Source organism: Laetiporus sulphureus, assembly GCF_001632365.1.
Source record: "Laetiporus sulphureus 93-53 unplaced genomic scaffold LAESUscaffold_40, whole genome shotgun sequence".
NCBI lineage: Eukaryota > Fungi > Basidiomycota > Agaricomycetes > Polyporales > Laetiporaceae > Laetiporus > Laetiporus sulphureus.
This window is the reverse complement of record NW_024468549.1, coordinates 283,060-296,713: the sequence shown is the minus strand read 5'-3', so window position 1 is coordinate 296,713 and position 13,654 is coordinate 283,060. Positions and strand designations below refer to the sequence as shown.

Genomic DNA, 13,654 nt, shown 5'->3' with positions numbered 1-13,654 from the left:
CGTGTCGGGTGTTAATGTGAATTTGGAGGATGGTAGGGAGGCCTAGAAGTGTCCGTCGGGATGTCGAGCTCGCGTCAAGTTGGTGGCACGCGCTGGCCTGGTGGTAGGCGCGCCAAAATCGGTGTCATGTTCAGCGTCTGTTCCTCCTCCAGCGGCCCGCGGAGCGATGTGCGCTTCCAGTTCCAGTGGCGCGAGGTGCATGTAGGGAGAGTGGAGGTGGGCCGGCCATCAAACCTTTGTGCAGAGTCAAACTTATAGTTAGACGACCGCGTTACATCTGTTGCGTCAAAGTTCCGATGAGGGCTTCGTCCGAGAAGCAAGGAACAGTACGACAAGGCGGTGCGAAGCAAAACAACAAGGGCGTGTATTCTAACCTTTCTGCCGGGACGCCGGCGACCAAGCTTGCGTTTTTCGTTGATTCGCAACAAGATACTGTTGAGGACCGTTCCTTACGATCTGTCAAGACCACAACGAATGCTTCGTCCAGTGGCAAAGTGACAGCGCGTCCGAGTGAAACAGGACGGACCGCGCTGGTGCAAGGACCTGGAGATTCTTCCAGTACAGGGGATGCTGAAGGCGGTAGATAGCTCTTTAAGTTCCACACTCCGTTTGCTATGTTGGAGTTACAACGAAGAGCTTTCAATAGCATTGAGGTTGTCACGAAGAGGAAGTACGAGCTTAATTGTTTCTTAAAAAAAACTTGCATATCAAACTCCAACGAGTTTCACGACGAAAGCCGGGACCTGGTAGGATTAGTAACTTGGACTTTGCGCTTCGTTTGCTGTATAATAACTGCAGTCAACTGTTTCTTCTGTTGCATCTAGGTCGTCATACAGGCTTCGTACGAGAAACCAGTACGGTGGTGGACGACTCCGTGCAAACGAAACTCACATGGGAACTTTCAACGTCAAATTTGCATCGCTGCCACCGGCCATCATGTATCAAGTCAGCACGAGACGAGCATCCAGCGACGCGCTCACGATCACGGAAACCGAGGGATATCACCGCGCAAAGAAGCCCTGTCGTTTCAGCTGTAACACTTGAGCAGCGCCAATATCGGACTGTCGAGCGTATCAGCACCGCGAGCCTATGGCCTGGGGCGACAAATTCGAGCGAGGCAGCGCTCCGAAATGGTTTCGGACCGTTCATCGCAATCGCAACCGCAGTTTTCGAGACTAATGGAGCATAGCCGAAACATCCTCGGCATCATCATTCTTAATTACGGCTCACATCGCCTCGAGGCACCAGGGCATGATGGCCGGGTATCCGGAGGCTGAGCACTTCATCTCTCCAGATACGCGCCGTGTCCGAATGAAGAAGCACCGGTTTGAAAGAGGAGTGATGAACGCAGCCATGTGAAGCGGATACGCACCGCCCGGGGCCCGAGGCCTGAGGCCTGATAGTAATGATAGGTGGGGTGCAAGTGCCGAAAGGCTGTCTGGACCGCAGCAGGATGGAGTCAATAGGAGAAACACCGTCTGTGGTGCTGCACAGATCGATGCTGTGCGATTGGAGGAGCGGGCTTTAATGTCCTCGTATTGTATAAGAGGCGTGCAGACCGCAAGGTGATCCCTAGACTGATGGCCGCGTATGCTTCGAGAGAAACAATAACTTCAGAGAGGAACATGCTGTCATGCGGGCGGAGGGACGTCGGCAACATTACAATAGTGCCACGATTGTGAAGTTGGTCCTCAAATTCAATTTTCGCTGCTTTATATCGGCAGAAAGTAGGCATCAGCACGAGACTGGCTCCAAAAGATTGCACGGACGCACTCTTGAACCGCACTCCATCTCCCTCTCGCCACCTGCCGCTTCAGCCTCTCGAGCTCGCGCCTCTTCGCCGAGTCAGCCGGGCGCTCCTTCTCCTCCGCCGGTGTCAGCGAGCACGAGCGTTTTGTCTTGCTTTTGGACTCGGACTATGCTCGGGCTAGGGAAGCTTGGACTCGTCTACTGTCGCCGGGTGGGCGCTTCCCGGTCAGGTGGCGCTGCCACTTCTCATTGCTCCGTGGCTCGCTCTCGCTATGATACGCTCGAGTCATGTACGCGAGAACGATATCCATGCACCTTGTGGCTTCTGCGATTGCACCTTAGAGCAGAGCACTCGCTCGCCGCAGATTCTCTTGGTGAGAAGATCCATGTTCTAGCTTCGTAGTATGCATCGGTTATTCCCCATTGTCAACCCCTCGTCCTGCAGCGGACCTGTGCGCTAATGTCTTCTCCTTTAAAATTGAGTACTTGATCGTCTTCTCCGCGTTCATCCCGAGGCTCGACAGCAAGTACTAGGTACGTGTACGCTCTGCTCAAGGTTGTGTATCGCCTACAGCTTAATCATGAAATGATGTGAACCCACGGCTGGCAAGTTGGAATTGTCCCGTGAGGGCAGTTCCTGCCATACGGGTGCATTCACACGATCTCCATTGCTCTCGGAACGCTGTTTTCTCGCCTCAGTCGTACAGCCCAGTGTTGCATCCCCGACTGCAACTAACATGCGCACTCCAGTCTGCGGTGATGATCGGGAGGCGGTCTCGCTTCTTTATTTGCTCCCGCATCGTCCGCGCAGGGTGCTGTCACGATTCGGTCTTGGATCACGATATCATGTCAACGTCGGTCACGACCGCAAGCTGCTAGAGCTTCGGAGCTCGCCGCCTGCGACCAGAGGAGAACGGACGATACGAGTGATTTTTAGGTAGTCACGATAGATTGATAGAGCATCGTTCATCCTGGGTGCGTCTGCGAACTGATGTGAGTCGATCGTCGGACTGTATGTGCTTTTGTTGATCCTGCTGTCCTAATGCTTACTTTCGCTTAGCTTCCTTTGGACATCACAGGAAATGACGGGAAGGATTGCTACTGGAAGTAAGCACTTTTAACGCCTACCCGAACACGCTGTTCTCGTCATGAACGGCTCGGATCAATGGTATGCAGGGCTTCATCAGACGCAGGAGCCGCTAAAATGCATTCCCATTCCCACTGTCTTCGCCGTACGCATTCATCCTAGGCATCTTCCTATTCGGCGAGCGTTGTTCGCGGACGTTTGTCTCAATAGCTCCATCCCCCCCTCCTGTATCCATTTCTTTGTCCGTGGCAGATTCAGGCCATATCTGTCCGGATGTGCGGCTCCTTCCGCACATAAATAAATATATATACTATACGTCTCGCCTTTTCGAGGATACGATGTCCTCTGTCGTTATTGTAGTCTCGGTCTATGGTCTCGTCTTCTTCGTCTCATTCATGTAGTCTCTGATAATGTCTCTGGTCTCGGTCTGTATGTACCTGCTCGTTCTTCCTCTCGAACAGGTCTTGTGTGTATTTGATTTCTGCATGAAGGTCACATTTAATTTATTCCATACAAGTGTGCGAGGGAGTTTTGTCATTGCGGCATCGTTGATATTTCGCACCGAGTGCGCGATAGTGGAATCCCCTTCCCGCTGTTAATCAAATGATAGAACCATCGATGTTTCACCACTTGAGACTCATTGCGACTGCACACCGTGCCTATAACCAGGCCGATCGCTGAAAAGTCTGATCTACATTCATAGTCTAAGAAGAAGGAAACCACGTAGCAAAGACAGAAGTACAGATTGATTAAATGAAGCCCATTGAGAATGGATGCATTGCTAGCGAGTGGTGGTGGATCCTCGTCAGCAATCAACGAATCCGTGAATCATTCCAGCCACGACGCCGAGAGAGACCGAGGATTTGTGCATCACAACAGCAGATACTATAGAAGCACATCACGTCATGGAGATGATCAACCAGTACAGTACGGAAAAGAAAACATACCATGAAAAGGGGAGGATAGATGCTTATGAAAATGTCACGTCTCAAACTGTGAACACATCTCCTTCACGTCCATCCTTACCGCATTGAGCTTGTCTGCACCCTCCTGCTCCAAAATGTCATAATTCCACCAAAGTTTAGGTGCCGTATCCGTGAGCCGTGTGGGATCGGCGACGATTCGCTCAGGCTCCATATGTTTACTATCCCGGTCATATTTGTAGAAGGCCATTCTGGTCCCGAACACAGATATGCCGTGCAGCACGGGTATTTTCAAATCGGTGGCGAGATACAGGAACTGTCGACGCAACCGGTTGTCAGCCTCCTCACGCTTTGATGCGAGGGGAAAATCGGCGAGCGGTTTGACCTCGACTACGAACACGGGTGTCGCTTGCATGTAGACGACGAAAAGGACGGCGAAGTCTACCGCCTCGCATGCCGTGACCGCAGGAAATTGGGGTACAATTTCGAACGTCGACCAGGGAGGGAATATGACATTAAGAAGACGGTTCCAAGATCCGTTGAAAAGCTTCTTCGAAGTCGTACTCGACGCTCCAGCAACAGAGAAGGAGTGCATGATGATCTTGGGCCAAGGAGTGATTCGCGCTGTGGCCATGGCGTCAATAGCTGTAAGAAATACCGTTAAAGCGAGAGTGGACTACTGTAGTGGCGACGGGTGTGTAACTGAGTACTAGGAGTGTTGAGTACTGAGTCCAGGCCACGCGTGCACGAACTCTGTTACGTCAGCATCCTAAGAAGCGTTCGTTCAGTCTCCGCTTGAATCTGCCACATTGCTCAATCGCAGCAGGAACTTGGACTTACTATCCTCCATCATCATTTCTTCGAATATCCTGAGTACGTTGACATGGTCCGCATTATCATCAAAGGAGGTACGTGAACTATGCTTGATAACGTTCGACAGCGCAAATTGACACATTATCCGTGCGCAACTCGCAGGTGTTTGGAAAGTGAGTAAGTCCGTGCTACAGTGACGTCTAGCGTTTTGACAGTTATCGCTGTGCAGAATACCGAGGATGAAGTTCTCAAAGCGGCTATTGCGAAGTATGGTAAAAACCAATGGTGGGTATTCTCGCTCGCATCAGGCTTAGGAATGGCAATTGAGCTTCACCATTTAGGGCGCGTATATCCTCGCTCCTGGTGCGCAAGACACCGAAGCAATGTAAGGCACGCTGGTACGAATGGCTAGACCCGTCAATCAAGAAGACAGAATGGTCAAAGGTGAGTTCTTTCGCTCAGCTGCTTCGAATCGTGCTGACTGTTCCCAGACGGAGGATGAAAAACTCTTGCACCTCGCAAAGCTCATGCCCACACAATGGCGTACCATCGCACCCATCGTCGGTCGCACCGCCACGCAATGTCTGGAGCGATACCAGAAACTCTTGGACGAGGCGGAAGCTAAGGAGAATGAGGAGCTCGGACTTGCAGGGCCAGGCGAAGAGGCAGGCCCGAGCGCAGATGATGTCCGGCGGCTGCGTCCTGGTGAGATCGACCCCGACCCAGAGACGAAGCCTGCCCGTCCAGACCCTATCGACATGGACGAGGACGAGAAGGAGATGCTGTCTGAGGCGCGGGCGCGGCTGGCGAACACGCAGGGTAAGAAGGCGAAGCGGAAGGCACGCGAACGTCAGCTGGAGGAAGCAAGGCGGCTCGCTGTGTTGCAGAAGAAGCGGGAGTTGAAGGCCGCTGGGATCATGTAAGTGCTAGATACCATGTCCAGTAGGCCGTTGCTGATGATTGTCCACAGCATGCGTCACAAGACGAAGAAGAAGGGCATGGATGTACGTCTTAGAAAGCATATACTGCGATCATTTACTCATGGTTCTTTCACAGTACAACGCAGACATTCCGTTCGAAAAGAAGCCCGCGCCTGGGTTCTATGACACTGCCGAGGAACAAGCACGGGCAACGACAGCCCCCGTCGGACAGAGCCTCCGCCGGCTCGAAAACAAGCGCAGGCCCGACGATGAGGAAGCCGAGCGGCGCAAACGGCAACGCAAGGCGAATAACAAGGAGGGCGAGAACGCGTCACACCAGACCAAGTTCGTCGCCGCACGCGATGCGCAGATCCAGAAGCTCAAGGAGGCGGAGTCGATCGGGCGCCGGCGGAAGCTCGCGCTGCCGGCTGCGCAGGTGGGTGAGGCGGAGCTGGAGGACATTGTCAAGATCGGGCAGGCAGGCGAGAATGCGAAGGCTTTGGTCGCTGGTGGGAACGAGGCTAGCGCGAGGCTGCTCAGTGACTATGAGGGCCTTGAGAGGGCACGGATGGCTCGGACACCGCGGACGGCTCCTCAACGTATGTCGCCCTCATTCATTCATTGTGAGCATGTACTGACTATGACCGCTACAGACGATAACGTGATGTCCGAGGCGCGCAACCTGCGCAACATGACGATCGCGCAGACACCCCTGCTCGGTGAGGAGAACACTCCTCTGCACACGGATGCTGCAGGCGGCACGGGCTTCGAGGGCGCGACTCCGCGGCACCAGGTCGCGTTCACGCCCAACCCGTTGGCGACGCCCTTGCACCCCGGGGCTGCAGACGGCTTGGTAACGCCACGGGACCTGCAAGTAACTCCTGGATCGGCGCTGATGCGCACGCCGATGCGCGACACGCTGAGCATCAATCCGAACGACCGGTTTCCGTCGGTCGCGGACACGCCGCGCGAGCAGCGGATGCGGATGTCGTCCGCGAGGCGTGCGCTTAAGGCAGGTTTCATGACCCTACCGAAGCCGGAGAACAACTTTGAGCTGCTCGTGCCCGAGGAAGAGGAGGGCGAGGAACAGGCGGAGGGAGGGGAGGTCGAGGAAGACGCGGGCGATCGGGATGAGCGACTGCGGCGGATGCGGGAGGAGGAGGAGCGCAAGGCGTTGGCGCGACGGTCACAGGTGGTGCAGCGCGGGCTGCCGCGGCCGGCCAATGTCGATGTGCATCAGCTGTTGCAGGATCTCACACTCGAGGGGGAGGAGCCAGTTGACGAGGCGGAGAAGCTCGTGCACCAGGAGCTTGCGGAGCTGCTTCTGCACGACTCGATCGCTCATCCAATACCCGGTACGGTGCATCCCGGCAGCACGGTGTCATCCTATCAGATGCCTCCAGACGACACGGTTGACGCGGCTAAGTCAGCGATCCGTGAAGAGCTGTCGACGGCTCTTGGATACCCAGACGCGAACGAAGAACAAATGAAGCAAGGTGTTGCAGCAGTGTCGGGGCTGGAAGAGTTGGACGAGTCGGCATCGTGGGCGCATGTCCGGCCGCAGCTGGCGTACGATGCGAGCTCGAAGATGTGGGTTGACCCGGCGAAACTCCCGGAGGAGGCGCGAGTGGCTGGGTACAGTGCACTGTTAGAGCAATGTCGGCAACAGATGGCACGGGACGCGGACAAGGCCGCGAAGACGGAGAAGAAGTTGAACGTCACCCTCGGCGGATATCAGGCGCGAGCAGGGGCACTCACGAAGCGGATTGGTGGCGCGTTTGCAGAGATGCAGAAGTTGAAGGTGGATTATGAGAGCTTCGTGCGGCTGCGGACGAACGAGAGCGCGACAGGCCCCGGGCGCGTTGCGACGCTGAAGGAAGAGGTGGAGAAGCTGGACAGGCGGGAGAAGATCCTGCAAGAGAGGTATGCGGAACTGGATTTGGAGCGGAGGGAGTCGCAGGCCAGGGTAACGACGCTGGAGGAGAAGATCATGGCCGAGGCGGAGGCGTTGAACGAGGCTGCATTGGCGGAGATGGAAGCCGAGGTGGCCGTTGTTGCATGAAGGTGCGATCGCTCTCTCGAATGCTGCCCAACTCCACCCATCTACGTCTGTACAGCTTGTAGTTCTGCGCTCTCGCAATGAGATTAGGTGTATAAATTATTTCTTTGACCAGTTGATCCCCGTGTGTGCAACATTTGTCGGGCTCCATCACAATCCTGGTGCGTTTGTTGGTTTCGTATCGTTGCTTCCGTCTACTCATCCGCCCATACCAGTGACATTGGCACACAGCATGAAACACTAAGTTTGCCGTATGATCCATCGTTGTGGCGCGTCCCACGCCTTCGGCCATCCACAAGCATCAGTATCGGACACGCCGCCACCGCCACTTCTAATACCCAAGCCAAGTGCTACGGTCGCGTTATCAGTGCGCACTCACAAGTTGATTCTGGGAAGTTTCTGGCATGTGGACTTGACGTTGGTGCTCCCTTGCATTTTGGCCAGTGATTTGCGGATTATTATTCTGTTGCAACTTTATGCCAGTACCACACAAGCATGATTCTGTTCAGAGCGCCTGAAAGATTTTCTCCAATGCTCGGCGCTCATCTGTTCGCGCGCCCCCTTGTGATCCTACATCAATGTCGTTAACGATGAGATGATACACAATACAATAATTTCCGTGGCGAGCGAGAGCACGACTGGAGCCAGATTGACAAGGCGTGAGCGTGTGGCTCGCTCGCTCTAGCCAGTGGGCGGTGGCACGAGGCGTGCTTGTCCATCTCGCCATGGTTCTTCCTCATTCTGCTTACCGCTCCTAGTGCTTCTCTCCTCTAATCTCTTCCCTCGCTCTTTGTATCATACCTGTATAACCCCTCCACTCTTGTACCTTCTCACTCCAGCGCCTGCACGGGCCACAGACTCGAATGAGCACAGCTGCGGTGAGCGCAAGCTTTAGCCAAACGTCGACTTCCACGGAGACTGACAGTTCGCAGGCAGCCGGCTCCGACGGTAGCGTTGCCGCGCAGGTTCGCACCACCGTCGTTTTCAATACTGCCAGTGCGAGCCCGGAGATCATTACCACTACGCTCTATACCGGACCTACGATCTCAGCTACCGCGTACCCTACTTCGCACAAACAATCGGTGCCGGTAGGCGCTATTGTCGGAGGTACGCTCGGCGGGGTAGCTCTTGCAGTCAGTGCTGTGATCATATGGATTTGGTGGGGGAGATGCATCCAGCGGCAGGAGGAGAAGGACCGCAAGGAACGGGTGAGTACTCGTTGCTCCGAGCCATCCTTGGAAAAACCGTAACAAGCGTTCTCGCAGCTAGCCCGAAGGCAGGTCAGGGAGAATACCCGGCGGAACGCCTCCTCGGCAGCGTCTACCCGCTTGTCCGCCTCCTTTCCGGCCTCCCGCCATGAGAGGAAAGTCAGCTTTGTCCCCAATACCGCCTCGTCGTCGCAGACGTCGTCGAACGAAAAGCCGGAACCCAAGACTTCCTACCTTGGTACGTGATGCTGCTATCGCTAGTGTTCCAGGTCTCATCAATGGGTCATAAAGATCCCCCAGTTTCGCTGCCTCGCAGCAGTCTTAATGCACACAAGCCTGCGCGGCCCAGCCCCTTGGGTCTGAGCAGCTCGCGCAACGAAGAGGTCCCTCTGCTCGCCAGCACCCCGGTCTCCGAGGTTCCAACACCGCCCACACCGCCCACACCACACTCACCTGGCCCTGCCACAAGCCAAGTCCCGTCACTACAATCCGAGCCCACGCCCTCGGTGCAGCCGTTTCTCAAGCGGCCACTCGCGAACAGACGCTCCGCCGCGAGCTCAACATCCGCATATTCCGCAGAGAGCGGTGAGGAGCGCCAGAAGCGCGTGTCGACCAGCCTCATTATGGCTGCGCTTGGGTACATGGATCCACGCCGATCGTGGCTCGGGAACTATCTTTCAAATCGACGACGCTCCAATTACGACATCGAGCAGAGCCGGCTGTCGCAAATGAGCGCGGCGTCGGGGTATTCGCAGACGGAGGAATACTCCGGCGTCCCGGTGGGATATGCGTCGTAGGCCGGGTTGGGGACGGCAGGTTCTCTCTGCTTTTTACTTCATGTTTTCACGTTGGATCGTACTCTTGATCAGCCGACGGACCGTTACGACTTGGCACGATATCATACGGCGCTGTGGACGTTTCTTGTTGTATGTAAAAGTAGTAAAGATTGACTTGCTGTACTTTTGGGTAATCAGGCTCCCATTGCAATGCGATAAATGTTGTACGACACGACGCGCGCAGTGCTATTGCAATGAATGTACGTATCGCTAGAATGCGTGTCAGCGTTGTGTCAAAGTGGAGAGTTAGGTTGATGCGCACCTGCTCTATTTGCGCTACGGATGCTTTGAAGTCGCTCACCTCCCGCCAGCAGTCTAGTGGTGCTGTCGCGTGTTTTCTATTCGCGACCAATTAGTACGAGGACAAGATGAATGTTCGTGACCACGCACTTGTAACAAGAGACCACCGCCTCGCCCTTCCCGTGCACCTCCGAATACCCCTCTAGCTCGTGCCGCGCATTATACCTCTCGACCTTCTGCCTGACCTCCTCCAGATCGCCCATAAGCGCAGCACTGCTCTTCACCCCACCCGCACCGCCTTCGCCCTCCTCCTCGCCCGCCATGCTCCGCTCGCGGTCAAGGTTCTCCTTCTCGAGCGCACGCTCGATCTCCGCCTTGACCTGCTCCTCCTCCGCGCGCAGACGTGCGAGTTCCGTCTGGATGCGCGAGCGGATGTGCGCGTCGATGCTCGACTGCCGCTCTGGCGGTGTCTCCGGCGATGCGAGGTGGTCCGCAAGCTGGTTCACGACATCTTGCGAGAACTGCGTGGGCGCTGGGTGAGCAGTCAGGTAGAGTGAGAGATGTGTGCATTGACCTGAATGGGTGTCTCTGAGGCAAAGACCTTTTCGTCGGTCTGGGACGTGGATTGGTTTGCGCCCATGCTGCGAGCACTGCGCGGTGCGGGATATCGAGCGTTGGCCAGCAGCCACCGGGAGATGCGGTATTACGGTGTCCGTTTATGGAAGGTGTAATGATTCGCTTCATGCCGACCTCGTCCGACTACATAACGAATGATCCGCAAAATACATCAATATTGTTCAACACCTCGTGTTGAATGCTATGTCTACAACATTACATGAGAGCAAAACTAGTATCATTGTACAGATGCGCCGGTGCGCTTGTCGTAATACTTGTGTCCGTACTCGAGCAGCCTGTGTCACATGTCAGCAGTCAGCAAACGTAAACGTAACGGACAGAGGATCAAACGCACCAATCGGGCTCTATCTCCGTCAATATGCGGATTCTATGGAATGACAAGATAAGTCTATGGGCAAAGCAAAGAAGAAGCTGTCGGCACGCACTGTGTCTTTTTCGTTTCCTCCATTTCATGGAAGACGACCCATCCGGAACGAGGTTTTCTCGTAAACAGGACCGAGTGCGGATGTACGTAAAGGGTCTAGACAGTCTTGGTCGTAATCTCATCTCACAGTCATGCGATGCAACGCCTACCGTGTTCCCTCTCACGGAGCGGTATGTGCCATCGGCCACCCATCGGGCTCCGTTCCGCCAATAGCCGCTGACAAGGCATTTCCTCAGCCTCTTAGCGTCGCCCTCGCAGCTTTCCAGAGGCAGCCCGAAACGTTGCATGTACTTCTTCAGCTGCGATCGGATCGACACCGCTCGTGACATGGCACGGAAGGATAGTGCGTGTGACTTGCACCATGAAGATGACCTCCCGTAGCGGATGAAGGCGTTGTACGCTTGAGATCGATGAGGCTTTGACTTTGGTGACGGTGAGACGGTTACGTACCGTTTAATAACGTCAGATGGTCCTGATGGAAAGGTGAGGAGCGTGCAAGCCGTAGAAACTGGTAAGACCTACTCCTTCTTCCGCCGTGAACTTCCTGCGCTCTAGTTCGGCTAAGGCACCAGCCGCTCCTTCGGGAATAATGAAGACATCCTGTTGGCGATCAGCTACGACATCGACGAGACCATCAACACACAATGGAACCACTTACCTGCACCGCAGTCATAGCAGCAATGGTCAAGATCTCCTCTCCGCATTTGTATTCCTTGGACATGAATAGCTGCGAGCACGTCAGTCAGTCAAAAATGCGTGAATGACTGTTCCTACGTACCATCCTCGCGATGTTCACGTCCACCGGGCACTCCGCCACCTTCTCTCCAACCACCGTTAACCTCCCATCCTCGCCAATCATCCCCGCCGCATACAGTCCCTCCAGCGCACGCAGCACGCTCTCTGCGGGCGGAGACGTCACCCACTCGAACTTCATCAAATCATCGATTCCTAGGCTCTTCAGCTGCAGGATCGGCGTCGTGAGATCGACGCGCGTGATCTCCGGCGGAGTGGTCAGCGGGAGTGTCTGGAATGCGCTCTCAGTGTAGAGCCGGTAGCAGATACCCGAGGAGGTACGCCCTGCGCGGCCTGCGCGCTGCGTCGCGGAGGCTTGCGAGACGGGCACCGTGACGAGGGAGGAGAGTGAGCTGGTGGGATTGTAGGTGCGGATCTGATGAGACAATCAACGATCGGCTTAGAAACTGTTGAATGGTAGCACACCTTGACGAAGCCGGAGTCGACGACGAATTTGATGCCATCGATGGTGACGCTGGCCTATACGATATGCTGAGCACCGGCAGAGCCATTGAATGAGACATGTGGCCGTACCTCAGCGATGTTCGTGGAAATAATGACTTTTCGGCTGCCTCGTTCTGCGGGCTCGAAGACGGCCAGCTGCTCGTTCGTGCTGAGTCCGGCATGCAGTGCCAGCAGCCGTAACCGCATAGCATATCGAGGCAAACTAACAGTGTATGATGTCAAAATGAGGCACACGATACCGTCGAGCACACATACGATGGTAGCATCTCCGATAGCTCCTCCAGACAACGGTCTATCTCTTCTCGACCAGTCATAAACACCAGAATGTCACCGCTTCCGTTCTAGTTCCCAGTCAGTTCGATTCCCGCTGCGTAGATACACAGAAAAAGGTGCATACTCACCTGCAAATGGATGCTCCACACAACCTCTGCTGCTTTCCGCACGTAATCTGGTACGGGCTCCTGGAGATATGCGACTTGCACGGGAAACATTCGTCCTTCGAGGCTGACGATGGTAGCCTCGTCCGGAGCGTTGCCTGAGGTAAAATAGTCCAAGAAGGAGGTAGCATCGAGTGTCGCGGAAGAGACGATCAGCCGGAGGGAGGGGCGCTTTCGGCGGATCCTGTTACAGACAATGGGCATAAATGTAAATGGAGAGCTAGAGTTGGCTGAACGAGAGGAGATGATCTAATAGAACGTATCGTACGTACTTCTTCAGAATCCCAAGCATCAAATCTGTATACACGCTCCGCTCGTGTGCCTCGTCAATCTTTGTGCTACATGTCAGGATGAGCGCGCGAGAAAGAAAACAGGAAGCAGAACAGACCATGATCACGCTGTATCGGCTGAGGAGCGGGTCAACTAGCGTCTCGCGGAAGAGCATACCGTCAGTCATGTAGAGGATACGCGTGCGCTCCTTCGAGCTGACGTCTTCGAAGCGGATGGTATATCCAACCTAGAAGTGTCCGTTGACGTGTGCCTTGAGAAAGTAAAAAGACGGGACATACCTCATCCCCAAGGATGGTCCCCACTTCGGTGGATACGCGCCCGGCGACGGAGGTCGCGGCTACGCGGCGAGGTTGTGTACAAACAATGAGGTTGCCATTTGTAGACCAACCGGCTTCGTATAGGTACTGAGGAAGCTCTATAGGCTGTCAGGGCAACTCGTGGTCAGAAAACAGATGCATTGACTGACGGGTAGTCTTGCCGCAGCCCGTCTGTCCGACCACGATTGTCACGCCGTGCTTCTCAACGCAGTAAAGCAGTTTCTCTCCTATTGATGATTCAAAGCTCAATGCGTGAACCGTATATGCAAGACATCAAACGCTGACTATGCTTGAATATCGGCAGCCGCTGCCTTGCAGCATCAATTGACAGATTGGTCACCAACGGCGCAGACGGAATGACATTCTCCTCCGTTTCTGTTGCTCTGTCGAGTGAGCTCCCGGGTCCGATTGTACCAGGTTTCCAGAATTGGAGAGACATATCGGCGGAGCGATCAAT

General features: G+C 54.9%; 5 protein-coding genes across 5 annotated transcripts; 2 read left to right on the top strand and 3 right to left on the bottom strand.

Annotated features, from left to right (window-relative positions):
• Positions 1 to 3,469: 3,469 nt before the first annotated feature.
• Positions 3,470 to 4,466, bottom strand: LAESUDRAFT_729235 (uncharacterized protein). The gene is made up of 2 exons (XM_040909602.1): positions 3,784 to 4,466; positions 3,470 to 3,721 (listed from the first exon to the last, which is right to left on the bottom strand). Exon 1 carries the CDS (start codon positions 4,391 to 4,393, stop codon positions 3,818 to 3,820), a length of 576 nt encoding a protein of 191 aa, XP_040761170.1. The 5' UTR covers positions 4,394 to 4,466; the 3' UTR covers positions 3,470 to 3,721; positions 3,784 to 3,817.
• Positions 4,467 to 4,642: 176 nt separating this feature from the next.
• On the top strand, positions 4,643 to 7,554 carry LAESUDRAFT_762005 (Cc.Cdc5 protein; the record flags this gene model as incomplete). Its single annotated transcript, XM_040913012.1, has 8 exons — positions 4,643 to 4,667; positions 4,735 to 4,745; positions 4,802 to 4,857; positions 4,914 to 5,016; positions 5,064 to 5,491; positions 5,543 to 5,576; positions 5,629 to 6,091; positions 6,146 to 7,554. 8 exons carry the CDS (start codon positions 4,643 to 4,645, stop codon positions 7,552 to 7,554), a joined length of 2,529 nt encoding a protein of 842 aa, XP_040761169.1.
• Positions 7,555 to 8,038: 484 nt separating this feature from the next.
• Positions 8,039 to 9,579, top strand: LAESUDRAFT_368707 (uncharacterized protein). Its single transcript, XM_040902196.1, has 3 exons — positions 8,039 to 8,759; positions 8,817 to 8,997; positions 9,051 to 9,579. The coding sequence occupies exons 1-3, from the start codon at positions 8,415 to 8,417 to the stop codon at positions 9,554 to 9,556; spliced, it is 1,032 nt and encodes a 343-aa protein (XP_040761168.1). The 5' UTR covers positions 8,039 to 8,414; the 3' UTR covers positions 9,557 to 9,579.
• Positions 9,580 to 9,668: 89 nt separating this feature from the next.
• Positions 9,669 to 10,602, bottom strand: LAESUDRAFT_368682 (uncharacterized protein). Its single transcript, XM_040902195.1, has 4 exons — positions 10,410 to 10,602; positions 9,986 to 10,356; positions 9,858 to 9,933; positions 9,669 to 9,805 (listed from the first exon to the last, which is right to left on the bottom strand). Exons 1-4 carry the CDS (start codon positions 10,473 to 10,475, stop codon positions 9,782 to 9,784), a joined length of 537 nt encoding a protein of 178 aa, XP_040761167.1. The 5' UTR covers positions 10,476 to 10,602; the 3' UTR covers positions 9,669 to 9,781.
• Positions 10,603 to 10,688: 86 nt separating this feature from the next.
• On the bottom strand, positions 10,689 to 13,636 carry LAESUDRAFT_762002 (P-loop containing nucleoside triphosphate hydrolase protein; the record flags this gene model as incomplete). Its single annotated transcript, XM_040913011.1, has 17 exons — positions 10,689 to 10,746; positions 10,806 to 10,838; positions 10,897 to 10,991; positions 11,045 to 11,295; positions 11,346 to 11,367; positions 11,418 to 11,495; positions 11,554 to 11,622; positions 11,674 to 12,063; positions 12,114 to 12,167; positions 12,222 to 12,354; positions 12,408 to 12,493; positions 12,554 to 12,809; positions 12,862 to 12,920; positions 12,978 to 13,106; positions 13,159 to 13,295; positions 13,347 to 13,424; positions 13,483 to 13,636. 17 exons carry the CDS (start codon positions 13,634 to 13,636, stop codon positions 10,689 to 10,691), a joined length of 2,082 nt encoding a protein of 693 aa, XP_040761166.1.
• Positions 13,637 to 13,654: the final 18 nt, after the last annotated feature.